Below are 24,390 nucleotides of genomic sequence, written 5' to 3' on the forward strand. Positions count from 1 at the left end.
CCATGCTCAGGAGTGAGCTTCATTCTCACAGATGGGGGTGGGGCGGGGGGGGGAGCCACTGAAGAATTCATGTTGGAGAATGCTCCCAGGCTTTATGTTAAAGGTCCCTCTAGGGCGGGAATCCAAGAGGAACATAAGGGAGAAGTGGTCATGCACACTGAGGGAGGCAGGTAGGGCACAAAATTTTCTGAAAGGCCTGGAGAGTATCAGCTTGTGACCTCCAGGGAGATTCTGGAAGGGGCCGTGGGCAACACCCACGTGTCTGGTCCAGGTGGAGGTCAGGCAATGTTAGAAAGTCTGGTAACGAGCGTTGAGCACATTCTGCCCCTTCCTATGTTAGCTGGCAGAGAACACGTGTGGGCATTTATGGAAGTTTGTTCTCTGCATGTTCAGAACATTAAGAAGGCGTCTTTTCCTGAGGACATTTCTATAAGAAATTTAGACATCTGTGGGGGAAGGGGAATGTCAATCCACTTAGGAGAAATTTCAGGCATTTGGGCGCCTGCTACAAGAGAATGGCTTTTTATTTGGAGTGTGAGTGTAGCCAGCATGGTAATTCTCCATGTCCTATTCCTCCTGGAAACTTAAGCCTTTAAGAAGTCTCTGAAATAGGGGCACCTGGGTGGCTCAGTCGGTTGGGCATCCAACTTCAGCCCAGGTCATGATCTCCTGGTCCTTGGGTTCAAGGCCCACATAGGGCTCTGTGCTGACCGCTCAGGGCCTGAAGCCTGCTCAGGATTCTATGTCTCCCTCTCTCTCTATGCCCCTCCCCTGTTCATGCTCTGTCTTGCTCTGTCTCTCAAAAATAAGTGTTAGAAAAAGATTTTTTTTTAAAGAAGTCTCTGAAATAAGAGATTCCACAATAGAGATACCACAGATCTAGCCAGGATGATGTATAACGTGACTTCTCTCAGAACAGGGTGATGAACTGAAAAAATAATTTTCTGTCCTAAAACTATTTTTCCTGAAGAACTTGCCAGTTACATGTAATAATTTTCTTTAATCATACAACCCCTTTAAAAGTATAATGAAGTGTTGTCATTTATTCTAATTGTCATTTTTAGGAGCCATTGCTGTATCCTGATACATATTTTACATCAGTATCCAGAAACACCTGAAAATGTTAACTTCCAGTTACTGTAGAAACATGCCCTAATAGTAAGAACAACAAGCTTTTGGCTTTGCACACCATCTACTAATACCAAATATACACATAATCTGAAATTTACTGCACACCGTTGGTAAGCAAATTGTTTTAAGATATCTCATCAATAGTATTTATTTTTAATCAATCAGGTACACAAATGCTAACTTATTTTAAAACATTATTTTACTTTAGATTTCTCACTTTTCCCAGTGGATTGTCTAATCCCACTACTTTACAGACAGCTGCATATGAAAACAATACAATTTCTACTGTTTTTGTGATTCGGTACATTGTAAGAAATAGTGTGGATTTTATCTGGAATTGGACACTCTCAAACAGCTTGTGCTGTTCCTTGAGGGGAAAAGATAATTATAAACATTAAAAAAGGAGGTGTTAATTATTACCAATAATTATATGCATAAACTATAGCATAAAAGTGGACTATAAGGATCTCGTTAGAATGAAAAATTGTATTTTAATCAGTCTTGATTTAAACTATACTACATCCTGATAAATAAACATCTTTTTTCCAAAATATACACTGTGGCGGGGGATAAAAGTAGTTAAAGTACCTATTAAGAGTTGCAGTTTACAACATGGACTAGGAGATGTCCTTTCTTCAGGCTTATCAAAGAATCTCTTACATTTTGAATCACTGGGACTCAGGTTCTTATCCATACTGAGAATTATTTTTTTATGTGATAGCTCTCCTGAGTTTACCCAATGAAATTGAGACCACATGAACTATCCAGAATGAACCTGATGTAATAAATGCATTTGCTGCTGACTTGGGGCCTGGCCCTTGTGAGTGGGAGTGCATGTGAATGGGTGCATGGTCCGGCTTGCCTTGGTCATGACGCCTGGGCATCAAGCCAACTCCTGACCAGTGCCAGGTGGTAATGACACGGGTAAGGGTGATCGTTTTCTCCTGGGCACCTTCAAAGCACCTTCCCTGTGCCATCTTTTTGGAATGAGTAACACAACAGAGTATACCGAGTTGTGACGCCATTCAAAGTAACTTTCCAGCTAAAGGTAAGAACTTGAACTAGACGCCCAGCGGTAAGAAGTACTTGTGGTAGCAAGCGAAACCACAGTTAAGTGGTTTCGATCGGGTACGAAACGTTAGTGAAAACCTAAAAATGTGATCTGTTGGTACACAGCCCTGCATAAATCATCTCTAAAAATCATTCTTTAAGACAGTGGATGGCATTAACCTAATTTGTTTTCCTTGTGTTTCCTTGTGTTTGGAAAGCAGCATTCAATATTCCAGAGCATGCATTATCTTCGAGCCCTTTACAAAAGGGTCTGTTGACACACAGAAAATTAAGGGGCACCTGGATGGCTCAGTCAGTTAAGAATCTGACTCTTGATTTCGGCTCAAGCCATGATCTCAGTGTCGAGATCAAGGCCCACATCAGGCTGTGCATGGAGCCTGCTTAAGATTCTCCCTCCCTCTGCCCCTCACCCACTGGTGCAGGCCCTCTGGCACTCTCAAAAAAAAAAAAAAAAAAAAATTAATGGACCAGTTAAAATCTTCATTCCTTTAATCAGGTTCTTTAACACGGTAGCAATGTTAGCCCTGTTTAAGATATGTGTGTTTGAAATTAAAACAACTGAAATTTTTAATACTCTTGAGTTCTTACCTTTCACTAATTCCAGCTATCATGCCTCCATTTTAGCACAAATGAGAGTGGTTTTGATACATAAATGTAAAAAGTGGAATTTGGGGAACTGTCCTGGTTTCTTGTGATGCATGATTTTCTCCACGGTGATTAAGTATTTCCATTTACGTTTATTCCATTAAATGTTTCCACTCCATAGTGATTTAACCCTTAGACTTTTGTATACTTCATAGACACCAGGAAAACTTCTTTGTTGGTGTACATCTATAAAATTTGTTTGGCAAGCAGTGACCATGACTAGATGCAGAGAGCCTTGTTTAAATTAGAAATGTTGTTACCACCTGCACTGAGGACAAGACCCAGTGAAATAATAAAAAAAAAAAAAAAAAAAAAAAGGAGAAATGTACATTTGAATATTTAATTCAAGGTATTTTTTTACAGTAGTGAAAATCAGAAAAGTCCCCGCCAATGTGTCTGGCATTCTGTCTACTGGGCATCTCATGGAGGGACAGTTCAACACCGCACAATACAAGGATAAAAGATCCCCATGAAACCTATGTGACATAAGAGCACTGAAGTAGGTGCTGAGCCATTCAAAATAATCAATATGCTGTGCAGATTGAAAATTTGGTAATCCGTTTGCAGTAGATATATTCACTCTACACACAGAAACACTTACTTCTCTGACCAGACAGTTAAGAGAGCTAGCCACATTTTAATGACTCTTTTTAGAGGTAGTAAAATAGAATTTTCTTTGAGAAAAAATGTAGAAAATTAGAGAACAAAAGGGATCAAAAAGCCGTGTACCATTGCAACATTAAAGACGTTCACAACTAACCACGTGGGTGCTTGGTCTGCACATCTACGGTGGGCAACCATGTTTGAGGGTGTCAGCCACATGTGGAGTGAATGACATCGTAAAAAGTTCTGAAGGGAGGCGTCAGTTTTCTTGAACAAAGAGCTGTGGTCACTGGCAGGCAGCAGTTACCCAAAAGGGGCTCTCACTGCCTTACAAATGGATTGAAGAAAGGGCCTAGTTAAAATATCAGAGATAAAGTACCAGCAAGCTACTTGTTTTGCTCTAAAAGAAAACAAAAACAGAAACAAAAAAAAAAAACAAAAAACATTCACACACACAAAATCTCAAATAATGAGACAGTTGAGTCAGGAGCCAAAATCTCGTTCATCTCAACAAAGGGAAATCAACATACTGTGTTCAGGCTTTGGCAGGTGATGCCAACAGCTACTTCAACTGGACAAAAAAATCTCTTCAATAACTCCTCAGAGAAGAAAGTCAAGTGTGAACTTTGAGCTAACAAAATATTACAGTTCTCACACTTGTCTATAAAATGCCAGTTTTCACATAGACATGATTTGGGCAGGACAACAAATGGAAAACATGCTGAGACATGTAATATATAACTACTTCTCTATGCTCTTTATATAAATAAACACTCCCTTCCCCCACTACAAAGCTCAGAAAAAGCCGAAGGCAATTTCATCCCAGATATTCTGGGGGCTCATACATAAAACACATGTTTTTTAAAAGTATCGAACTCTGGAGCCAATTTCTAGTTGTTTGCTAACTGGCCTAACTGTTCCCAACAGTCAGCCCTTAACGTTAAATGTAAAGAAACAAGCCTTGACCTTGCACTTTACAGGTTTCAAGTCAAATCTGTTACAACAATCACCAAACACCCATCAAAATTCTACAGTTACACTGGAACTTTGGTTGGATCAAGTATTGCTTGAAATAGGGGAATCATTTACAAAGGGTCTGGGATGGGTCTGTCCTACAGAAAATTTAGACTGTTCTGATATTTAAAAGGTATCATATTCTCTCCTATAGTGTCTAGAACTTAATTTTATTTGGAAAAAAAAAAAAGTATAGAAAAAAGCGAAATGAAGTCAAGGTTATTTTTCATTGCTTTTGTCATTCAAAAAATAAGAAAAAATTTAAATTGATGACATTAAGTGCTCCTTTTTTTGTTTTGTTTTTTGGAAGTTTACACAATGTCAACCAAATTCTTTATTGACTTTTAATCAGTGCTAGATGAACTTGGTCTACCTGCTTAACAGGAAGAAATGTAACAAAAATTTTCAGGTTTTCTCCTTCGGTTCTAGAAAATTGGACTCCTTATACTATTTATTATTCTAGGACACCAGGAAAAATCGAAAGTTTATTTTTAAGGTCATTTTCCATTTTAACCTCTTTTTTTTTTTCAGTCCTCATTAACTTCTAAAAATGTATTCTGGACATTCTCAAAAATATTCATCCCATCTCTTCATGAATCATATTCCTATAGTAAAATTCTAAAAGTCAGTTTTAATTTCTTTTCTGCAGATGAAATATATGTATTTTTATATAAATATTTTTGCTTAAAATTAAGATATTTGGCACAGAGTCCTCAGCCTACAGTTTCCAAATTGTGGCTGTGCCACTTTCCACTGGCCAACGTGGAAGAGTTTGGGAAGGAAATGGTGCTCTTGATGAACTTGTACCTCGTGTCCTTATCTCTCCCTCCGCCTCACGCCCAGCAATCTAGCAGTATTCCAAGACTGTAGAACACTCGAGAAAGGGTGGAAGATTCATTTCTCCATGTCGATGGGGAGGAAGGAAGGGGGTAAGAGAAGTGTTGCTGAGGATTTCTGAGTACTGAGTCTTCGTTTAATTTATCCATGTTTTTCCACCAACAATACCGTGGTCCGTTGTGTCCTCTGCTGCATCTCCAACGTGCACCCAGGGGACAAAATGTGTGGCCGGGTTTGTATCTAAACCCAGACATTTAGAGTCTTGTTCTAGTCAAGTGTTAAAAGGGAGTTTTTCAGGAAAGAAAAAAAAAACAAAAACAAAAAACCAAGACAGCAATAAAATCTACAGATTAAGAGACAGAAATTCAAATATTAATCTTTAATGATTATATTCCACTTCTTGTCTTGTCTTTCTGCTGTACTTTTAAAAAGTACTCAGATGAGGAGAATCCATTTTTATACGAAGAATTTGAGTCACTACTTTATTGAGGGGCCAGAGGTAACAGATTACACACTAGTGCAAAAAAAAAAAAAAAAAAAAAAAAAAAGAACTACATTCTCCAAAGTGCTTCCTGAATAAATTTCAAGACCTGAATTCTCACCAAATTGCTAAATATTGGAATACTGTTTGAATAAACTGCTTGGAGGCTCAAAGTTCTAGAACATTCTACAGAAAATTCTGAAGCGGGTAGTCCTAGATGGGCATGAAAGGGAATCTCCTGTATCCTCTTCCCAGTATTGCACAATATAAAACCTGCCCACAAGGTGTAAGCAGGCGCTGCTTTGTCTCCCCCACATTCAACATGAGGCCTGCACGCTGGAACTTCATCAAAAGCTGCCACCAAGTCTGTCATACGTTGCGTCACCCACACAGCCTGTTTGCGCCAAACACAAATGAGAGATGGAACCTATGTCACCCCCAACCATACAGAATGAGGAACACAGTAAGTCCTGCTGACTCATTGTTTCACGGGAATCCGCGCTCTGGGAGCCAGGCCACCTCATCTGCCTAGATGTTCTGGTTGTCTCCCTGGTCTGAGTTCATGGAGCATGGTCTGCTCCATGCTGTGCTCTTCCTGTACCAACTGGTCATCAGCTCAGGATGGCAAAACACCTTGACTCTGAACAAATGGCCCACCATCCTCCGGGCACTGCCTTTTACACCCCAGAAAGATGTTGAGTATGTTTAGCGCCCTTCATTTAAAAACTGATTACAGATATACATATGTTTTCATAAATAAAACTTGAGGCATACATGTATATATTAAAATTTTCACCAACAAGGGTGTGTTAAAAATTTCAAGTTCTGTCATTCAAGTTCAATAAAGGCACACTTTTTTTTTCCTTTAGGCTTGCAAGGAATACAACTGCTAGCAAGAAGTCATAAAAGGCATTTTATGGGACTTTCTTCTTTGATTTTCCTCTTCTTGGGATGAGTGTTCATCCTGTAAGTCAATGGCATGACTCTGCTACCCAAAGAAGTATTGAGATGCATAGAGGGCATTAAATGGATTCCACTTCTGTGTCATGTTTCAGAGTGACAACCCCCAGCTGTGCTGGGTCAGTCACTCCAGGTCTGCTTTGGCCATTTCCATCAAGGCTTCTCACTTCCAAATCGGGCTTTCCGGCTGCCAGGTTCCGATGCCCTCCGGACCAGCCTGGGTGGTGGCTTGGGGCAGACACCTTCAGTCACACTGTCTTCCCGCACTGAGCCAAACTGGCCTTTGGAGAGAAGGGGCTGCCGTAGCATGCCTGGGGTCTGGGTGCCCCCCTCTTTGCTGGGGGGTGCTGAGGGGTTACAAGGCTGGCCCTGTCCGGAATCGACGTCTACCTCGTTCTTCCATTCCATTTTATAGGGCTGTGGGGCTTTCTTTGAGAACTGTTCTGGCAAGAAGCCCCTTGCTCGGGGCTGCAAATTGAGGACGGTAGTCCCAACATCTGTGTCCGAGTCACTGCTATTGCCACCTACCACAGAGCAAAAGAAGGACAACATGGGCAAGCATTTCAGAGGGAAGGAATTTCAAGTGACTCAGCAATGCATCAGTGGGTCCAGCATTTGCGGTGCCCTCAGGCACCTCAGGCACGGTTTGGGCAGGGGAGGTCCGAGGGCTCGCTACCTCTAGCCCACAGACCTGGGCATGATACATAATCTCTGTGGGCGTTAATGTTGACTGTCCACACTAACGCCGAAGAGCTTACTGTGCGCCAGGCAACTGTCCTAAGCACTTTGAAATGCATTAACCCATTTAATCCTCACAAGCGCCCATTCGGCAGGTGAAGTAACCGAGCTTCAAGAGATATTATTAATCAGTGCATGTGGGTGTCACAGTGCGACTATCTGGCAACAGCAGCTGTGTTCCCACCTGCCCCATCAGAACGATCCCAGAAAGGCTCAGCTACGTGTCTGGCACACAGAAAGCAGATTGGCAATTGGCTGCTATTATGAAAATTCTTGTCTTGATCTGGAATCTCAGAGACAGCCTTCTTTATCTCCTTTGCAGTTTCATAAAAGGGCCGAAACACCCATGTGCCATTTACAAACAGTGGGAAGACACACGATCAGAATGAGCTGGTGTCAAAATTCAGGTCCTAGAGAACTGTGGGTAGAAGAGCTGACGGGGAGCTCGCCCAGGAGCTGAGATTCTTGGGACCCTAAGACCCGGTCTTAGTGGACGTGGCCCACAGCTCTACATATTCAGTGCTGCCTGGCCTCTCTTCTCAGGTCTCATCTCACTGATCATCACCACCAGCCAGCATTAGAATTTCCTCTTCTTGGTTAATTAAGTAAATAAGCAAAAATAAAGGACGTGGTAGTGTTATATCCCACATTCTAATAACATGGTATCTTAACATATTTCTTCTGGGGTTCATAGAAAATGGCTGGGAGTCTACCCAAAGATTATCATTAAATAAAGAGATATTAGACTCGTGATTACAGGCAGAAGTAAAATTTATGGTTGACCTTATGAAAATATATGCAGGTTGTAAAAATTTAAACACTCCTTCGCACATTCACAGCTCTCTATTTATCTGTTCACTACCACAGGTGACAATAGTGGCTCGTGCTGTATCAAATGGAATCATTATGGAAAATCATTGGCTAAATTATTTATAACGTACACAGAACTCCATCCAAAAAGCTTACAATGCTAATAATAAGTTACCATGTTATTATTTGAGGTTTGCAAACCATTAAACAGATTGTCCTTAATGAAGAAGAAGAATGGGAAATTTTCTCTATTTTGTGAACATTAGTAACATGACTCTGCTCCAACTGAGTTCATTACCTGTGTTAGAAATATTCTTTTTCTTTTGTAGCTTTTCTGGAAGCTTTGTATTTTTTGGTAAGGATAAATATCGAGAGGCTGAAGTGGACGCCTGTGAGAAACACAGAAAATGTTTAGATTACGCAGATGTCATTTATTGTATCTTAGAAGTTTAAATTCTTAGGGCAAACCCTGGTGTTAAAAATTAAAATTGTACTTTTCTACTCCAAAATTACTTGTGAGGGGCTGGGGGCATAGGGAAGAAAGCTTCCAGCAATAATTATTTTACTTAAAATAACCAAATCTCTTCTAAAATGTAATAGAAATCAGTATTAAGGAAAACGAAAATAAAATAGGACCATTAACAATAAGATGTGCAAACTACTGAGTCTTTTTAAAGAAAAGCTAAGGAAACACCTATGTATAAGAATATACAAAAGATATGTAGAAACAAGGCACCTGGGTGGCTCAGTCAGATAAGTGTCTGACTCCTGATTTCAGCTCAGGTCATGATCCCAGGGTTGTGGGACCCAGCCCCGTGTCAGGCTCCACGCTGGGAGCCTGCTTGGGATTCTCTCATTCATATTCATTCTCTCTCTCTCTCTCTCTCTCTCTCTCTCTCACACCCCCCCTTCCCCGCTTGCACTTTCTCACTCTCAAAGTAAATAAAAAAACTTTAAAAATATGTAGAACCTATATGTATGGGAAGAAAATATATGAAAAATGTAGCTTACTTGAGTTTTAATTACTTTAGTAAGTCTTGAAAATGATAGAACAAAAAGTTATTAGTATAGCTAATTTGCTGACCATTCAAATGCCACAATCTCTACTTTCCTTAACTTTACATCAATGCTGCCACATTTTACACATTAAAAAAAGATAATTACCTTGTTCACACATTACCATTTTGGTCTCTGACGACCCAATACAGAATATTATTAAAAAATGAAATGCAATCCGAAAATTAATGCAACCTTGTGTGTCAGAGTGATAAGATACAACGTCTGCTACGTTAAATCAATCAATCATACTGTCATTTAAAAATGGCTTTCCTTATCTATTGACAGTGCCCTCCATCAAGGGCAAAGGTGAACACTCACGTCCCCCCAGTGGCTGTGACCTTGCAGTTCCAGCACGTGCCCGTTGCCCATCTTTGGGCTGCAACCTCTCCCTGGAGATATCAGAAAGGACTTTGCAAATGAAGCTTGGTCCAGCCATGCTGTTTAAATCTGCAACTTAACTGACCCTTTCTGTGCTCCCAATCTCCTTCCTCAGCATTGTTTTTTTTGTTTTTTGTTTTTTTCTCCATAGCACTCACTGCCCTCTAACATAACAGATAATTTATTCCATTGCTGGCTGCCTTCTCCTCACTAGAATAGGAATTCTACAAGCGAAGGTATCTTGCTTGGTCAGTTTCGTTCACCAACATATTCCAAGTGCCTAGAACAGTGCCTGGAACATAATGGGTGTTCCAGAAATATCTAGAAAGACTTTACCATCAACTCCATCTCAGAATTCCTGTGACTCAACCCTCAGCAGCCATTCTGTCAGTAGAGCCTCCAGACTGGCGGCTGGCTCTGCTCTGGGAAGCTTCCCTCCTCCCAGACAAATGGTAACAAATGCCAGTTACCCTGTGCTCCTGGTTCAAGCTGCTGTCTTTCCGGATGCTTTCTCGCAAACTGTGCCTTCGTCGGATCAGAATTTCCTTGGCTTGTCGCTCACTTGTGTCAGCCGTCAGATTGTGTCTGTTGTAGGACAAAGTCTGAAAGGAAAAAAGAGACATTTTACAAACAACAAACAAACAAAGCCTGAATGCTGCCCCAGAAATTCCAAAACTTTGCTGTGTTTCTTTGGCTTTGCACCTCAGCGAGGCACTTAACTAATGTGCAGAGCAGAAAAATAAATGAATAAAAAGCATAAAAGTTGTTAACATTCATAACAAAGTTAACATCCGTTCAAATTTTGAAAGCACTTGTTTTCTAATAAAAGTGTGTGAATAAAATATCTTTCATTCAAAAGCGTGATCTTCATAAATCAGAAAAATGATGGAACTCATCAAATGCCTCTGTCTACCTTGAAGTGCTTTATATGTTTTTAGCCCTCATTAGTAGCTGGAGAAAATGATACAATTCATCTTAATAAATTCTCTGTTGAACAGGAATTACTGGTATAAAAACAAACCACTTTGAGCCACTTGGTGGTGCCGTGTCCTTGTGATTAAACTTAAGAACACTTTTACAACTGGGTGGTCAAACTGAAAAGGCTGGGGGCTATCACCAGCAATAATCATGTGCCAGTATTTGAAGCAGTAAAATTTCTAAACCAGGGCTGGACATGGCACACATTGTTAGTTTTCTAAATTTCCTAAAATAAACTGTAATTAGCGATGGAGTTCATTTTCTGGTGTATTAATATATTCTTCTTGGGAATATCCCTGTGTCCCAAACTATTAAATATTAAATCTTGAAGAAATATGCAAAACTGAGAGAACAAGGCTCAAGTCCTGCCTTGAGAAAATTACTGGCTGGCTGGACATCAAAGGCTAACAAAGTAATACAAAATTGTGAAATTAAGTGCTAAAACTATGTGGTACGTTATCAGCTCTTAGTGCTACCCCACTTAAAGACAGGGCTGGGAATAATACGGAGGCTGTCGAGGAATCCTTAAACATCGGAGGATGTGGATCTGCTGACAGGAGCCAGTGGGACATCCCAAGTGGAGACAGAGAAGAGAGGAACAGAGTCCAAGGAAGGAAGACAGAACCTGGGGGCTTGGGGAGGGGAAGGAGGTGTAAGGTCAGAGACTGTAGAACTTGGAATAAGAGATCCCAAATTCTGAGAGAATAGTTTAGCCTGTAAGCCACAGCTGTGGTTTTGTTTCAATTCAAACAGGGGAACGCTGCTTAAAAGGTGCTTTAGGGGAAAAGGAGGAGCCATAGTAATGCAGGATGGAATGGGGACTGCTTTGGGGAAGACCAGCTGAAAAAGTGCAGAAATGACCCCAACATGGGTGAGGAAGGCTCCTGACAAGCAATGTGATCTGTGTGCCACCTCGCCTCACTGTACCTTAATTTATTCATCTACAGAATGGAAACGACAGTCACCCCACTTGGAGAAATGAGTTAATACCTGCCGAAATGGGGCACGGCAAATTGTATGCACTCTCAAAATGTTAGCTATATTATTAGCCAACTGTTAGAATGAGGTGTTAACAATGGGACAGCTGTGAAAGAAGTGACTCGGGAGATACATTAAAGGAAGACACTATAGCACTTGATGAATAACAAGGAAGATTAAACGAATTTGGATAAGTTTTCTTAAAGCTGTAAGTTTTCTACAAGCTATAAAGCTATTTCATCAAAAAAATTAATGCCTGGGTGGCCCAGTCGGTTAAGCGTCTGACTCTTGATTTGGGTTCAAGTCATGATCTCATGGTTGTGAGATCAAGCCCTGTGTCAGGTTCCACGCTGAGCGTGGAGCCTGCTTAAGATTCTCTCTCTTCTTCTCCCTCTGCCCCTTCCCCACACACGCTGTCAATCTCTCTCTTAAAAAAAAAAAAAAAAAAAAAAATCAGAAGAGAGCCATCAATTTCTTTTTTCACAATTAGTTAAAACATATTCTTTTATCTCCAAATCCAGAGTAGCAGAACTCCCAGGGGACTCCAAACTTTTCCCACTGGTGTCTGGGAAGGAATGGCACCCTAACAAGATAGGACCCAGAGAAGAGAAGTTGTCTGGTGTGGGACCCGCAAAAGGCTGGCATAATCGTAGGGCAATATCCGCTACAACTGGGTAGCGTGAAATCAGAAGGCATATTCTCAGCCAAAGGCAAGGAAATGCTTGGCTAAATAAATTATTCTCACTCTCTGTCGGATTTGATAGAGATTTCTGGATAATATTTCTCGGATTTCATCCATTTCACCAGGTGTGAGCTTCCTTATTTTCTCTTCACGACAATCACTGTGAAAGTTTAGAAGAAGAATATATTTTACTATTGGACAAATGTTGGAATCATCAATTTTTTTTGAGATAGAATATCATCTAAGTAGAATCTTAGCTTAAAGAATAACACTTAGGGATTATTCAGTATTTTAAGATAACTCAAAATTCTAAAACTGTTCAGCACCAAAATTATTCAAAACAAGTTCAATCATGCACAAGTTTTCACAGTCTGTTCACGCAATTATTTTTTTCCATACAATTATTATTTTAAGGGAGAAAAACTATAGTAGCTTATAATGGTCTCACTTTAGTATTTCTAATACTCCATAAATAAGGTAATACATGATTGAGTTTTTTCCAACAGAAACTTAATTAGCTACATTTTACTATTAGGGCTTAGTCCTTTAAACACATCATTATAAATATTTGCAAAGACGCCACTTACAATATGGATGCATATGCAGTCAATCATAATTATTCAAGGATTTCGTATTTGTAAAGTAACCTACTTGCTAAAATTTACTTGTAAACACAGTATCGGTACTCCTGGCACTTTTTCACAGACATGTGCAAAGTGGGGGGAAAATATGAGTGCCCCAACACACAGGTTCCTGGATAAGGCTGAACATGGCAACACTCTGCCTTCTTGATTCAGGTCTTGTACTGTAAACAAATGTCCTTTTTGTGGTCTACTTAATGACACATTTTTCACATTTTTGTGCTTTCTTTTGGTGACTTCACTGTTTAAAATGGACCCCAAGCATGGATCTGAAGTGCTGTCCAATTTTCCTAAACAAAAGAGAGCTGTGATATGCCTTCTAGAGAAAAGTCATGTTCGGTAAGCTTTGTTTAGGCATGAGTACAATGCTGCTGGCCGTGAGAGGAATGTTAATGAAATAGTAATATATATGAAACAAGGCGTCTTTAAATAGAAATGTACATAAAACGAGGTTATATATCATCAGTTGATGAAAATGTTGTGACCAGAAGCTCACAAGAACCTAAGCCCGTATTTCCCCTAGGAGCAACTGTTCAGTATGGGCAAATCAGCGTTTATGGCAATTTTACAAGACATGACTACTGCCAACAATGAGAACCAACTGTATTTATACAGTTTTATTCTACTGCCTTCAAAAAGACTTTGAGAGGGCCTACAAAAATATACGGTAAAATAAAATGCATAGCTAAGAAGATAAATTAAGAGAATAAAGCTGAGAAAGTTAATATACAGAAATCCAGGTCTTATAGAAGATGGGCTAAGGACACACCAATTGAAGGCATAGTTCCTTTATTTTTTTTTTAAATGCAAACTTGCTGTTACTGAAAATCGGCCATAATATTAATTACCTATGCCCATTGGTACTGGAGAAAAGCAAAGGAACAGATACAGAGATTTAAGGCTTCAGCAGGACAGACTTCTCTAGATATAAATGATTCAATTTTGCCTCAACCTCAATTGTTCTTGAGTTTTTAAGAAGCATCTTCTTAGACTAAAGCATTGTTGTTTAGACAGCTGTCCAGGTATCTAATCAGGAGTTTGATCAGCAAAGTTAATTCACAGGACTTGAGAAGGACAAATATAGTCAAGAGGTAACAATCTTTTGGGTGTCTGATTTTCTTGTACAATGTTCCCACCAAGTTTTATCCAACATATGTTTGTATAACTCTAGTGGTAAGTGCCCAACTACCTCCCTTGTTTATACCCAAAGTGTATCTACTGGAATGTAATACAAAAACAAAAAGTACAGGAATCTTACATGCACAGCTCAATGAACTACCACAAAGCAAGTGTACTTGCACAACCGCTACTCAAGTCAAAAAACAGAACGTGACCTAGAACCCCAGAAACCACTTCATATTACACGCCCCCAACAATCACTACTTCCTTCCCTCTTTGACAAAAACAACCACAATCCTAACTTTGGAATTCACAGAATACTTTTGCCAGAATCTGAACTCTATATAAATGGAGTCTTTTAAATACAATAGGTAGTTTTTTATTTTTATTTTTTTATTTTATTTATTTTTTATAATAGGTAGTCTTTTAAATTTAGCCTCTTTTGCTTAGCGTTATATGTTGGAGATTCAACTGTGTTATTGCATGTAGCTATTGTTGGTTCATTTTATTCATTGTGCAATATCCCATTACATGAATATAGCACAATCTACCCATTTTACTATTGATGGGTATTTGGCTTATTTCCAACTTTTGGATATGACAAACAATGCTTCTATGAAAATGGGTCTATTCCAAACTCTTACTTTGTTCCGCTGGTCTATTTGTTCTTTTATCCTTACCCAGGAATCACATTGTCTGAATCATAGGAGTTTTAATCTTGCTACCTGATAGTATAAATCCTCCAAATTTGTTCTTTCATGTTAAAGACAATTTTGTCTTGGTTAATTTGGGCCCTTTATGTTTCCACAGAAATGTTAGGACCAGACTGTCTAATTACACACTGGAATTTTGAATGAAATTGCTTTGAGTCCACAGATCAATTTGAGAAGAGCTGATAGTCTTATAATATTGAGTCTTTCTTTTTATTAATATAGTCTTTATCTGGTTTGGACTTTCTGCAGAGAGGTCTCACACATATTCTCTAAATTTCATTTTGATGTTTGACATGGACGTATATGAATGTTTCATGATACCATTCTAAATTAAGCATTTTTTAAAGTGTCATCTTCTATTTGTTGATACTTATAAAGCCACCACTGATTTTTTTTTTACCATGTATTAAGAAACCTAGATAAATTACCTTATTATGTCTAATTACTTTTCTGTAGGTTCTTTTGGATTTTCTCTGAAAACAATCCAGCTGTTTGGGAATAGTGACAGTTCTACTTCTTTTCCTATCCTTAGCTTTTAAATTTTTTCTTGCCTACCATTGGTACAATATTCATAAAAATAGTAATAATAGGCATCCTTGTTCTTGATCTCAGGATAAATCTTTCCACATTTCAACACTAAAAATCGTATTTGCCATAGATTTTTCATGAACAAACTTTATTAGCTTGAGAAAGGATTTCTTCTATTGTTAGTCTATTTATATATTTAAAAAAAATAAAGGATATTGAATTTCGTCATATAATTTTTGGGCCTCTATTACAGATAGATAATAACCCTTGATTTTTCTCCTTTATTCAGTAAAAATGGTAAATAATGGATTGATTTTGACTCTTAAATCATACTTATATTCCTAGAATAAACCAAAATTATTGTGATGTGTATCTTGTTTATAGATCTCCGGATTTGGTTTGCCAATATTATGTTTAGAATTTTTACAGGTTTATTATAATTTTCCGTTCTTATAAGTGTCTTTGTCAGGTTTAGTATCAAAATTATGCTAGTCCCATACGGCAATTTGGGAAGCTTTCCATTTTTCCTTACTTACTGAAGAAGTCTGTGGAAGATTGGTTTTATTTTCTCCTTAAATATTTTGTAGAATTACAAATAAAGCCAAATGGTCTTGGGGTTTACTTTGTAGAAACAATTTCAAGTACAGATTTATTTCCTTAGTATTTACGGTACTATTCAAATTTTCTGTTCTTTTATGGGTTTAATTTGTCATTCCTTTTTTCTAATTTCTTAGTATGATTTATTGATTTTCAGCCTAACTTTGTTATTGTTTTTTTTTTTGCCTATTAACTGTATTTCTAACATTTTCATTAAAGGTTAAAAAAAATTTTCCTCTAAAAATGCTTTATACAAGTTTTCATATATCCTGGTTTTCAAAGTATTTTCTGATTTATAGCATAATTTCTTACTTGATCCAATTTTTATTTAACTTCTAACTACAGGGATATTCTACTTTTTATGCTCTTTTATATTTTATTTTGGTTCTGATTCCCGCCTGGTAAGGGAACATACCCTATATGAAACTTTTTAAGACTTGATTATTTATTATGTTATTGAAATCTTCTATATCCCTGTTGAAAGTCTGTCTGCTTATTCTATCATTTTCTAGGAGAAGAGCAATACAGTTATCCACTATGATTATGAATTTGTGTATTTCTACTTGTGGTTCTGTTATGCAGAATGTAATGTTTACATTTTATGGTAATAATATAATTATACAAACTTTCTTTTGTTTAGGTGCTTTAACAAGATACCTTTTTATCAACCTTTCACTTGCAATCGGTCTGTACTTTTAGCTAGAAGTGCTATCTCTTATAAGCAACACTTAGTGAGTTGTATATTTTTATCCATTTTGATCATTCATCCTTTCAAATGGAATGTTTGTATTTAATGTAATTACCTTTGGGTTCAAGACTATCATCTTAGTATTCGCATTCTATTTGTCCTACCTCGTCTATAGTTGTTTTTTCTACTTTGCTGCCTTTTAAAATTTTATTTTATTTTGCTCTTTTATTTCTGTAGTTAGGTTGGCTTTTATGTTCTTTTACTGTTTTTTTTTTTTTTTTGGTGGTCACCTGGGATTACAACATTAATCACTGACTTATTAAAATCCAAAATAATTTTTACTATTTTCTGGACAACACAAGGTTATCAAAACACAATTAACACCATTTACCTCCCTCCCAATTTATAAACTGTATTTGTTGTTCATTTTAATTCTGCTTACATTCAAAACCACACAGACATTATTACTTTATGCAACTGATATTCATTTAGCTATTATAAGTACTCATTTCCATTGTTTTAATTCCTTCCTTAATCTCCAACCCTTCTCTCTACGGAGACTCTTCCCCTTCTGTCTGAATTTTTTTTTTCTTCTGCCTGAAATTTTTTATCATTCAATTTAGTATGATGGTTTTTAATTGTCTTAAAATGTTTTCATTCTCCTTTTTGTGAAGAATATTTTAGCAGGATATGGAACTCTATAGATTATCAGTTGCTTGCTTTCAGAATTTTGTTGAAAAATCAGTTGTCAGCATTTCTTTTTTACTTGAAGAAAACAGGTCTCTTTTTCCCGCTGATCATATTTAAAATTCTCTCTGTGTCTTTGACTTTTAGCAGTTTTGTTAGCGTGCACCTGCATTTGGTATTTTTCTTATCTAATCTGCTTGGGGTTTGTCTTTGATCTGTCTGGGAAATGCCCAGTAATTAACTGTTAAAATACTATTCCTACTAATTTCTCTCTCATTTTCTCCTGGAACTTTCACATAATCCCATATATTTCTTACTTTATTTTCAACATTTTCCATGCTCCCCTCCCACCCCCACCCCACCGCACCAGCTCTCTGCTTCATTCCGGTTATTCCTTCTGTCTTAACCTTACAATCAGTCGATTCTCTCGATAGCTGTATCTAATCTGCCTTTACACTATCAAATGAGATCCTAAATTTAGTTGTTTTAGCTTTAGCTCAAATATGCCACTTAGATCTTTTCTATTTATATCATCCCCCACAACAATGTCAAAAGCATCAATGCCATTTTCTTTCCTTACACATACTATTATTTTTATTTTAAAGTCCCTGCCTGATAACTTAATTATGTGAATCCCCTTTATGGTCTGTTACTACTCCCTGTTTTTATTTTATCTTTTTCTCAGTGTTTTCAGTAACACTTCCTTGTCTACTCTTATGCTTTGGATTGGTTGATAGACACGATATAGGAAAAATCATGGAAGTAGTTTAAGACTCTTTATAATCTTATTTTCCTCTGGAGAAGATTTAAGTTTATTTCTCTCAAGTAGCTGGGATAGAAGTAATTACCAATTTCAGATGATTTAAACAATCATGGATTGAGAGAATTCTAGGCTAGACTTCTTTCCCTTGAGGGTTAAAGGGTAGAATTTGGAAGTAATAGCCTATAAGCTGGGTATAAGAACCCCTCCTTCTTAGTAGGTACTGAATTCCAATTGTATTCTGTTTTAGCCTTTTAGACTCTCAGATAACTTCTCTGTGATCCAGGGGAAAAAATGGCACCAAATGCCCATTCCATCTTCTTGGACTTCCCTTTTCTGTTGACTCTTGGCCAAGAAATTCTTTGCACTGGTGCTTTCCAGCTTTTCAGCAGGTTTTAAAAATACATTTTGTGCTTTTTTTTTTCTAGTTGTTTGCATAGTATGGTTTGGACTACAACACTGAGTCTATTACTGTCAGAAATACAGTTCCTTATTACCTCCCTTTCTGCTTTTCATTTTCTCTAAAGAAAATGTTTCAGGAGCTGTGGAATGGTCAATATGCTACTCATTTACACAGCCATGCAGCTGACCATTAATTCTGTTACCTACTTCCATAACCTTAAGCCTTTGCCTTTCTTCTGCTTACTACCAGCTTCCAAATGAACTATACACAGAGAGGAAAACTAAGATTTCTTAGTGATCGCAAAGATAATGGCTCTCCTTTGTGAAGCTGAATAATTGAATTATCCTTTGCCACAACTGTGAAAGGAATGGTGAGTAAGAAAGATCATTAATTTGTAAAGCTAGAGGGAAACAAAGATCAAGTGTAGCCCCATTTTCTACTTGAAGAAACTCAATCTCAAGGAAATAGATGGACCAGCTTAAGGTCACATAGTGAGTTACTGCAGCGGAGGACTATAAATCAGTCACTGCGCTCAGTCAACTACTGTTCCTAGTGCAATATAATGCCTTTACCTCCAAGCCATTCTTGATCACTATTTCTTTTTATTTTGGATTGGGTAAACTCACATAATTTTAATAGGGGAGGTACAGTCTTAGTAAAAACCCTAGTTAATATGGTTGGGTGTAATTTGGAGTTTCCTTGTCTTATTTCAACTCTCCCATTGATAGCATTCTAATTACGTGACATGTTCTTTAAATGCACTTCAAGCTCATCGGTGAAAGAAGAAATCAGCAGAACCTGTAATTTCTGTTATTTTTGTGGCAGGGAAGGACTGATGTTTACATGATAAAATGACCTCATTTGTTAACTGAGCAGTAATTTACTGCTCTGCTATGGACTTGCTATAAAATTTTGGGTAAGTCACTTTACCATTCTGAGTCTTCATTTCCTCATTTTTAAAATTAGGGAGATAGACTAGGTCAGTGGCTCTGAATTCTGGCTGCATATTGGAAATATCCGAAGAACTTATAAATATACCTATACCTGGGCCTTAACACCACAGATCCTGGTTTTATTGGTGTGGGTGAGGCCCAGACATTTGTATCATTTAAATGCTCCTAAGATATTTTTAATACGCAGCCTAGGTTGAGAACCGTCATACCGTATGATCACTAATGTTCCTTGCAAGCCTTAAACTACGATGCATGAATAATCTATGAGGAAATAGCTATATCCACATGCGTATTTATAATAGCACACCTTAAGATATTCCATTTCAAAATGCTCGCTAAGGAGGCACCTTTAAAAAGCACTGAATTACATTAAGAAGATAGAATAAAGGCATACCCATCCTAAACATGACAAAGTATTTGCTGACCAGTCAATTCTAAAATAACCTGACATGATGTGACACAAGGCACACATTTCTAGGCTGCACATTTTAACCAGGATCTCACTCTTCTGTGAGGTGTCCAGAAAGAGGTCAAATTTGTTATTATTACCGGTTTCCAAAAACTATAAAGACATACACAGGAATACTAACTTTTATTTGCAAAACAGTACTTACTTCAGAGATGCAAAAGAAGGAACAGTACTTATCATCCCCGTCTCTGCCATCTCAATGGCATGTTTTATTTCAAGCTTTTTATATAAAGACACAATGCTTGACTTGGGTTGGTTTTCCCGAATCAAAAGCTTCCGCAGGTATTTGTCATCGAACTTCTTAAACCTGGAAACAAAGGAAATCAGAGCTTCAAGTAATTAATACTAAACTGACAAAAAAACCAAACAGACAAACAAAAAAAACCAACAAGCCTGCTTTTACCAATAAAATCATTTCTACTATACTTGGGGAAAAACTCAGTAGCAATGTTTAGCTCATCTGATTATTATATATGTGTGTGTGTGTGTGTGTGTATTTTATGTGTAGACCTCAATGTATGTGCATATATATGTATACATAAGTGACACTGTTGTATCCAGCCATGATATACATGTATCTAATATTTACTAATAACAGAGTAAACTACATATTTTTTTTTAACAATTGCTATTTCACTGCTTCTGCTTTCAATAATATTACTCAAAAGTGTTTTTAATGCTTTCTATCTCCAATTCCTCTCCACGGATTTTCTCTTGCACATTCACAAATTACGCTTTTGTCCCCAGCACTCCATTGAAGCTACTTGTACTGAGGTCATCGGTGACCCTACAATATAAATCCAATGGCCAGTTATTAGCACTCACCTTTCCTGACCTGTCCTGCTTAATAGGTCATTTTCCGGGACGTCACATTCCCCTGGGCTCCCTCCTACCTCTTTCCCAGTCTCTTTTGTTGGGTATTTTTCTCCTTTCTGGCCTCTTGATGTAGGAGTGCTCAGGGTTCCATCTTGGTCCTCTCTACCTCCACTTGCTCTCTAGCCATCTTGCCCAGTCTCGTGATTTTAATAGCATCTCTGTGCCAGCGACTCCCATATTTGTATCCTGCTGTAGCCTCATCCCCAAATCCCAGAAATGAATATTCAGCTGCCTATTCAACATCTGCACTTGGATATCTAGTTCTCCAACTTGACTTTCCCACCGAATGCATCTTCTCCTATAGTTCTCGCCATTTCAGTTAATGACCACTCCACCCAGTCAATTTTGATTCTTCTCCTTCTCTGACATTCCACATTATGGACTGAATTGTGGGCCCCTGAAAGTTCACAGGTGGAAGTCCTCACCCCCAGGACCTCAGAATGTGACTGTCTTTGGAGATAGGGTCTTTACAGTAGTGATTAAGTTAAAATGAGGTCATTAGGTCAGGTCTCAATCCAATATGACTGGTGTCTCTATAGTAAGAGGAAATTTGGACACAGACACACACACAGAGGGGAGACCATGTAGAGAGGCAGAAGGCGGCCATCTACAAGCCAAAGAGAGGGGCTTGTAACAGATGCTTTACTTATAGCCTTCAGAAAGAACCAAATCTACTGATAACTTTGATCTTGGACTTCTAGCCCCCAGAACTGTGAGAAATTAAATTTCTACTGTTTAAACCACCCAATGTGTGGTACTCTAACAACTCTAGCAAACTAATACTCCATGTCCACGCTACCAGAAATTTCTGTTAGTGCCACCATCAGAACACATACACAATCCCACCATGCCTCGGCACTTCTATCCTATCTCTTGGATCCACCCTGATGCCAGACATCATCACGTCTCGGTGGATTCTTGAAACAGGCACCCAGTTGGTCTCCCTGCTTCCACCACCGCATTCCTCCAGACTACCCTCAACACAGAAGCCAGAGCGAACCTGGTAAAATGTAAGTCAAACCATACAACAACGCCGCATCTCTCTTGAGTAAATGTACAGCGACCTGGGGGCCCTACACAGTTTGGAGCTGTACCTCTTAGCACTGTGCTTCTCACATCCAGCCTCACTGGTGTCCTTCCTGCCCTGGAAACTGGCAGTTCTGTTCCCACCTGTGGGGCTTGGTAGCCACTATTCCTTCCACCAGGAGCACCCCTGCCCCACAGTTGCAGACCCCCCCTTTAAGTCTTCCCTTAAGAGCCATTTTTCCAAAAGGCTTTCCCATCCATCCCATTAGAAATGCATGCTGTCTCCCTCCCACCCTCCTAACTTCCCATTCTACCTCCCAGATAGATTTCTCTCCATACCATTTATCATTTTCTAACATGCTATATAATTTATTTATCTTGCTTTCTGTCCCCTAGCACTAGAATGGTATATATGGGCAGAGACTTTTTCTTTTTGTTTTTGTTTTTTTTCCACTTTTTCCTGTATTACCAGTGCCTAGGACAGTGCCTGGTACACTATAAGCATGGATGGTAGAAGAGATCTTTTGCCTCGATTCCTCCCTGTATCTACACCCTCTGCCATATTACTTGGCAATGTCCTTCCACCACGGCCTAGGTGACCTGTGCTGTCCTGTTTCCTGCCACTGGCCCCAATAACGTTACTTGCTCTGGTCAGTGGGCTACAGCAGACATGATGATTGGGGCAGAGGCTTAAAACAGACTTGTTGGCTTGCACTTGCGTATTGAAGCTTATCTCTTTCGTTTTCACAATTACCGTGAGAAGGACATGCATGGAGTGACTCATGAGTCCCAGGACAAAGGTGAATGCCACATGAAGCAGAGCTCTATTACTCCAGTCACATACAAGAAGGCCAGCCAGGATGAGCTGACAACTAGCCAACCCCCTGAAGCATTAGCAAGACCTGTCCGCATCAGCCCAGCGCAGCCCAGATCCTGGACTCTCAGACTCATGACTCATATGCTTTCATAATGTGACTGTTGTTTGGACAGCTGTATATCAGGGCAGTTTATTATGTAACATTATTATGCCAACAGGTAAGCAAAACAGCATGCAGTAAATATTTGTTGAGAAAGAAAGAAATGCATTACAGTGATCACCGTAAGCCCAGAGAGGTTTATAGGTACACCTGTGCTATGAAAGGAAACAATGTGAACCCACATTCTTGGTACTAGTCCTTTGTTCTATACTGGAGGGCTATGAATAATTAAAGAGAGCCATCCTTTCCACTGGGGCCACAACACTAAACACACAGCTAACTTTTTTCTCCGTTTATTCTCAACTTCATGTTAGGCCCATTAGGCCAGGACTCCTGGCATCAGCAACACATCTTTTCACTGTATTTTTTTTTTAAGGTTTATTTACTTATTTTGAGAGAGAGAGAGAGAGAGAGCAAGTAGGGGAAGAGAGAGAGAGAGAGAGACAGAGACAGAGAAATCCCAAACAGGCTCTGTGTCGTTAGCGCAGAGCCCAGTGCAGGGCTCGATCTCACAAACTGTGAGACGAGGACCAGAGCCAAAATCAAGAGTCGGACTCTTAACCAACTGAGCCACCCAGGTGCCCCACAGCAACACCTCTTTTTAAACTTCTGTTATTTTTATTATTGCTTTAGCTTTTCAGTAGAGATCAACAGAAGAATTAACATCAAGGGCAATGACATCTGATCTATTTAGCATAGGAAATATGCACTTTCTTTTCTTTATTTCCACACCTTTCATTTCTCTGCCAAGCCACGCCTAGGTGCTTTCTTCCTTTCGCCATCATTAGGCAACTTTTACCAAGTCTGAGAAACTTCCCTACTCAAAGGATTGCGCTTTACCCTTCCTCTGAGCATCAAATGCCTCAAGAATTCTCTGGCAAGACCACTAGAAATTTACAGCATAAGGATTCCAGACGAAATGGAAAGATACCCAACATACCTGAAACAATCCACTTCTTTATATGTGATCTTTAACATCAACAATCATGTACATACCAGAGATAGGATCTGCGGAGAGCTAATTTTAAAAATGGCCTGCGTCAGCACCAAATTCCTCCACACCCACACCCACTTCCCTGCTCTACCTGCGACATACAATGTACTTGACAGTCCAGAGAAGTATTTGAAATCTACCTGGAGAATATGAGGCATGGAAATATACAGGACTGAAATGAAGTATGCACACTGCAGAGAAAAACGTGAGACACAACGCAATACCACCTTTCGGACAGGAAATCAGAGTTGGCTCTGCCCTCTTTAGTATTTATGGTCCAATTACCCTGGCAGCATGTAGAAATCAGTCTGGAGCAGACTCCCGTACCCCAGAGACAGAGCATCTCTGCCTGCAAGACAGGATGTAGCCAGACTTTTCTCTGCTGTTCCAGATCAAACCCACAGAATCACAGGGTCCACCAATCCCTCCTACCACTGTCCCAGCGGCTGCGGACCTGATGCCTACATCTATCTACTCATGTCTACTTCCCCCTGTTTGGGAGGCAGAGGAGTGGTATAAATCTTTAATTGCATCGCCCCTTTGGAAAGGAACCAACTGTTGTGGGCTACTACACTCTCCTGTCCCTCCAGGGAA

The 24,390-nt window shown here is 38.9% G+C and overlaps 1 protein-coding gene across 1 annotated transcript in view; it reads right to left on the reverse strand.

Annotated features, from left to right (window-relative positions):
- Positions 1–5,074: 5,074 nt before the first annotated feature.
- The window catches only part of SLC9A2 (solute carrier family 9 member A2), a 99,508-nt gene continuing 80,192 nt past the window's right edge, over positions 5,075–24,390 (reverse strand). Inside the window, exons 8-12 of the mRNA XM_015544618.2 lie at positions 20,069–20,230; positions 12,429–12,525; positions 10,198–10,329; positions 8,589–8,679; positions 5,075–7,266 (exon numbers count right to left, since the gene is read on the reverse strand). Coding sequence (XP_015400104.2) covers positions 6,896–7,266; positions 8,589–8,679; positions 10,198–10,329; positions 12,429–12,525; positions 20,069–20,230 — 853 coding nt within the window. The 3' untranslated portion in view covers positions 5,075–6,895. The remainder of the gene's footprint in view (positions 7,267–8,588; positions 8,680–10,197; positions 10,330–12,428; positions 12,526–20,068; positions 20,231–24,390) is intronic.

The sequence above is a fragment of the Panthera tigris genome, chromosome A3 (genome assembly GCF_018350195.1).
Source record: "Panthera tigris isolate Pti1 chromosome A3, P.tigris_Pti1_mat1.1, whole genome shotgun sequence".
Lineage (NCBI taxonomy): Eukaryota > Metazoa > Chordata > Mammalia > Carnivora > Felidae > Panthera > Panthera tigris.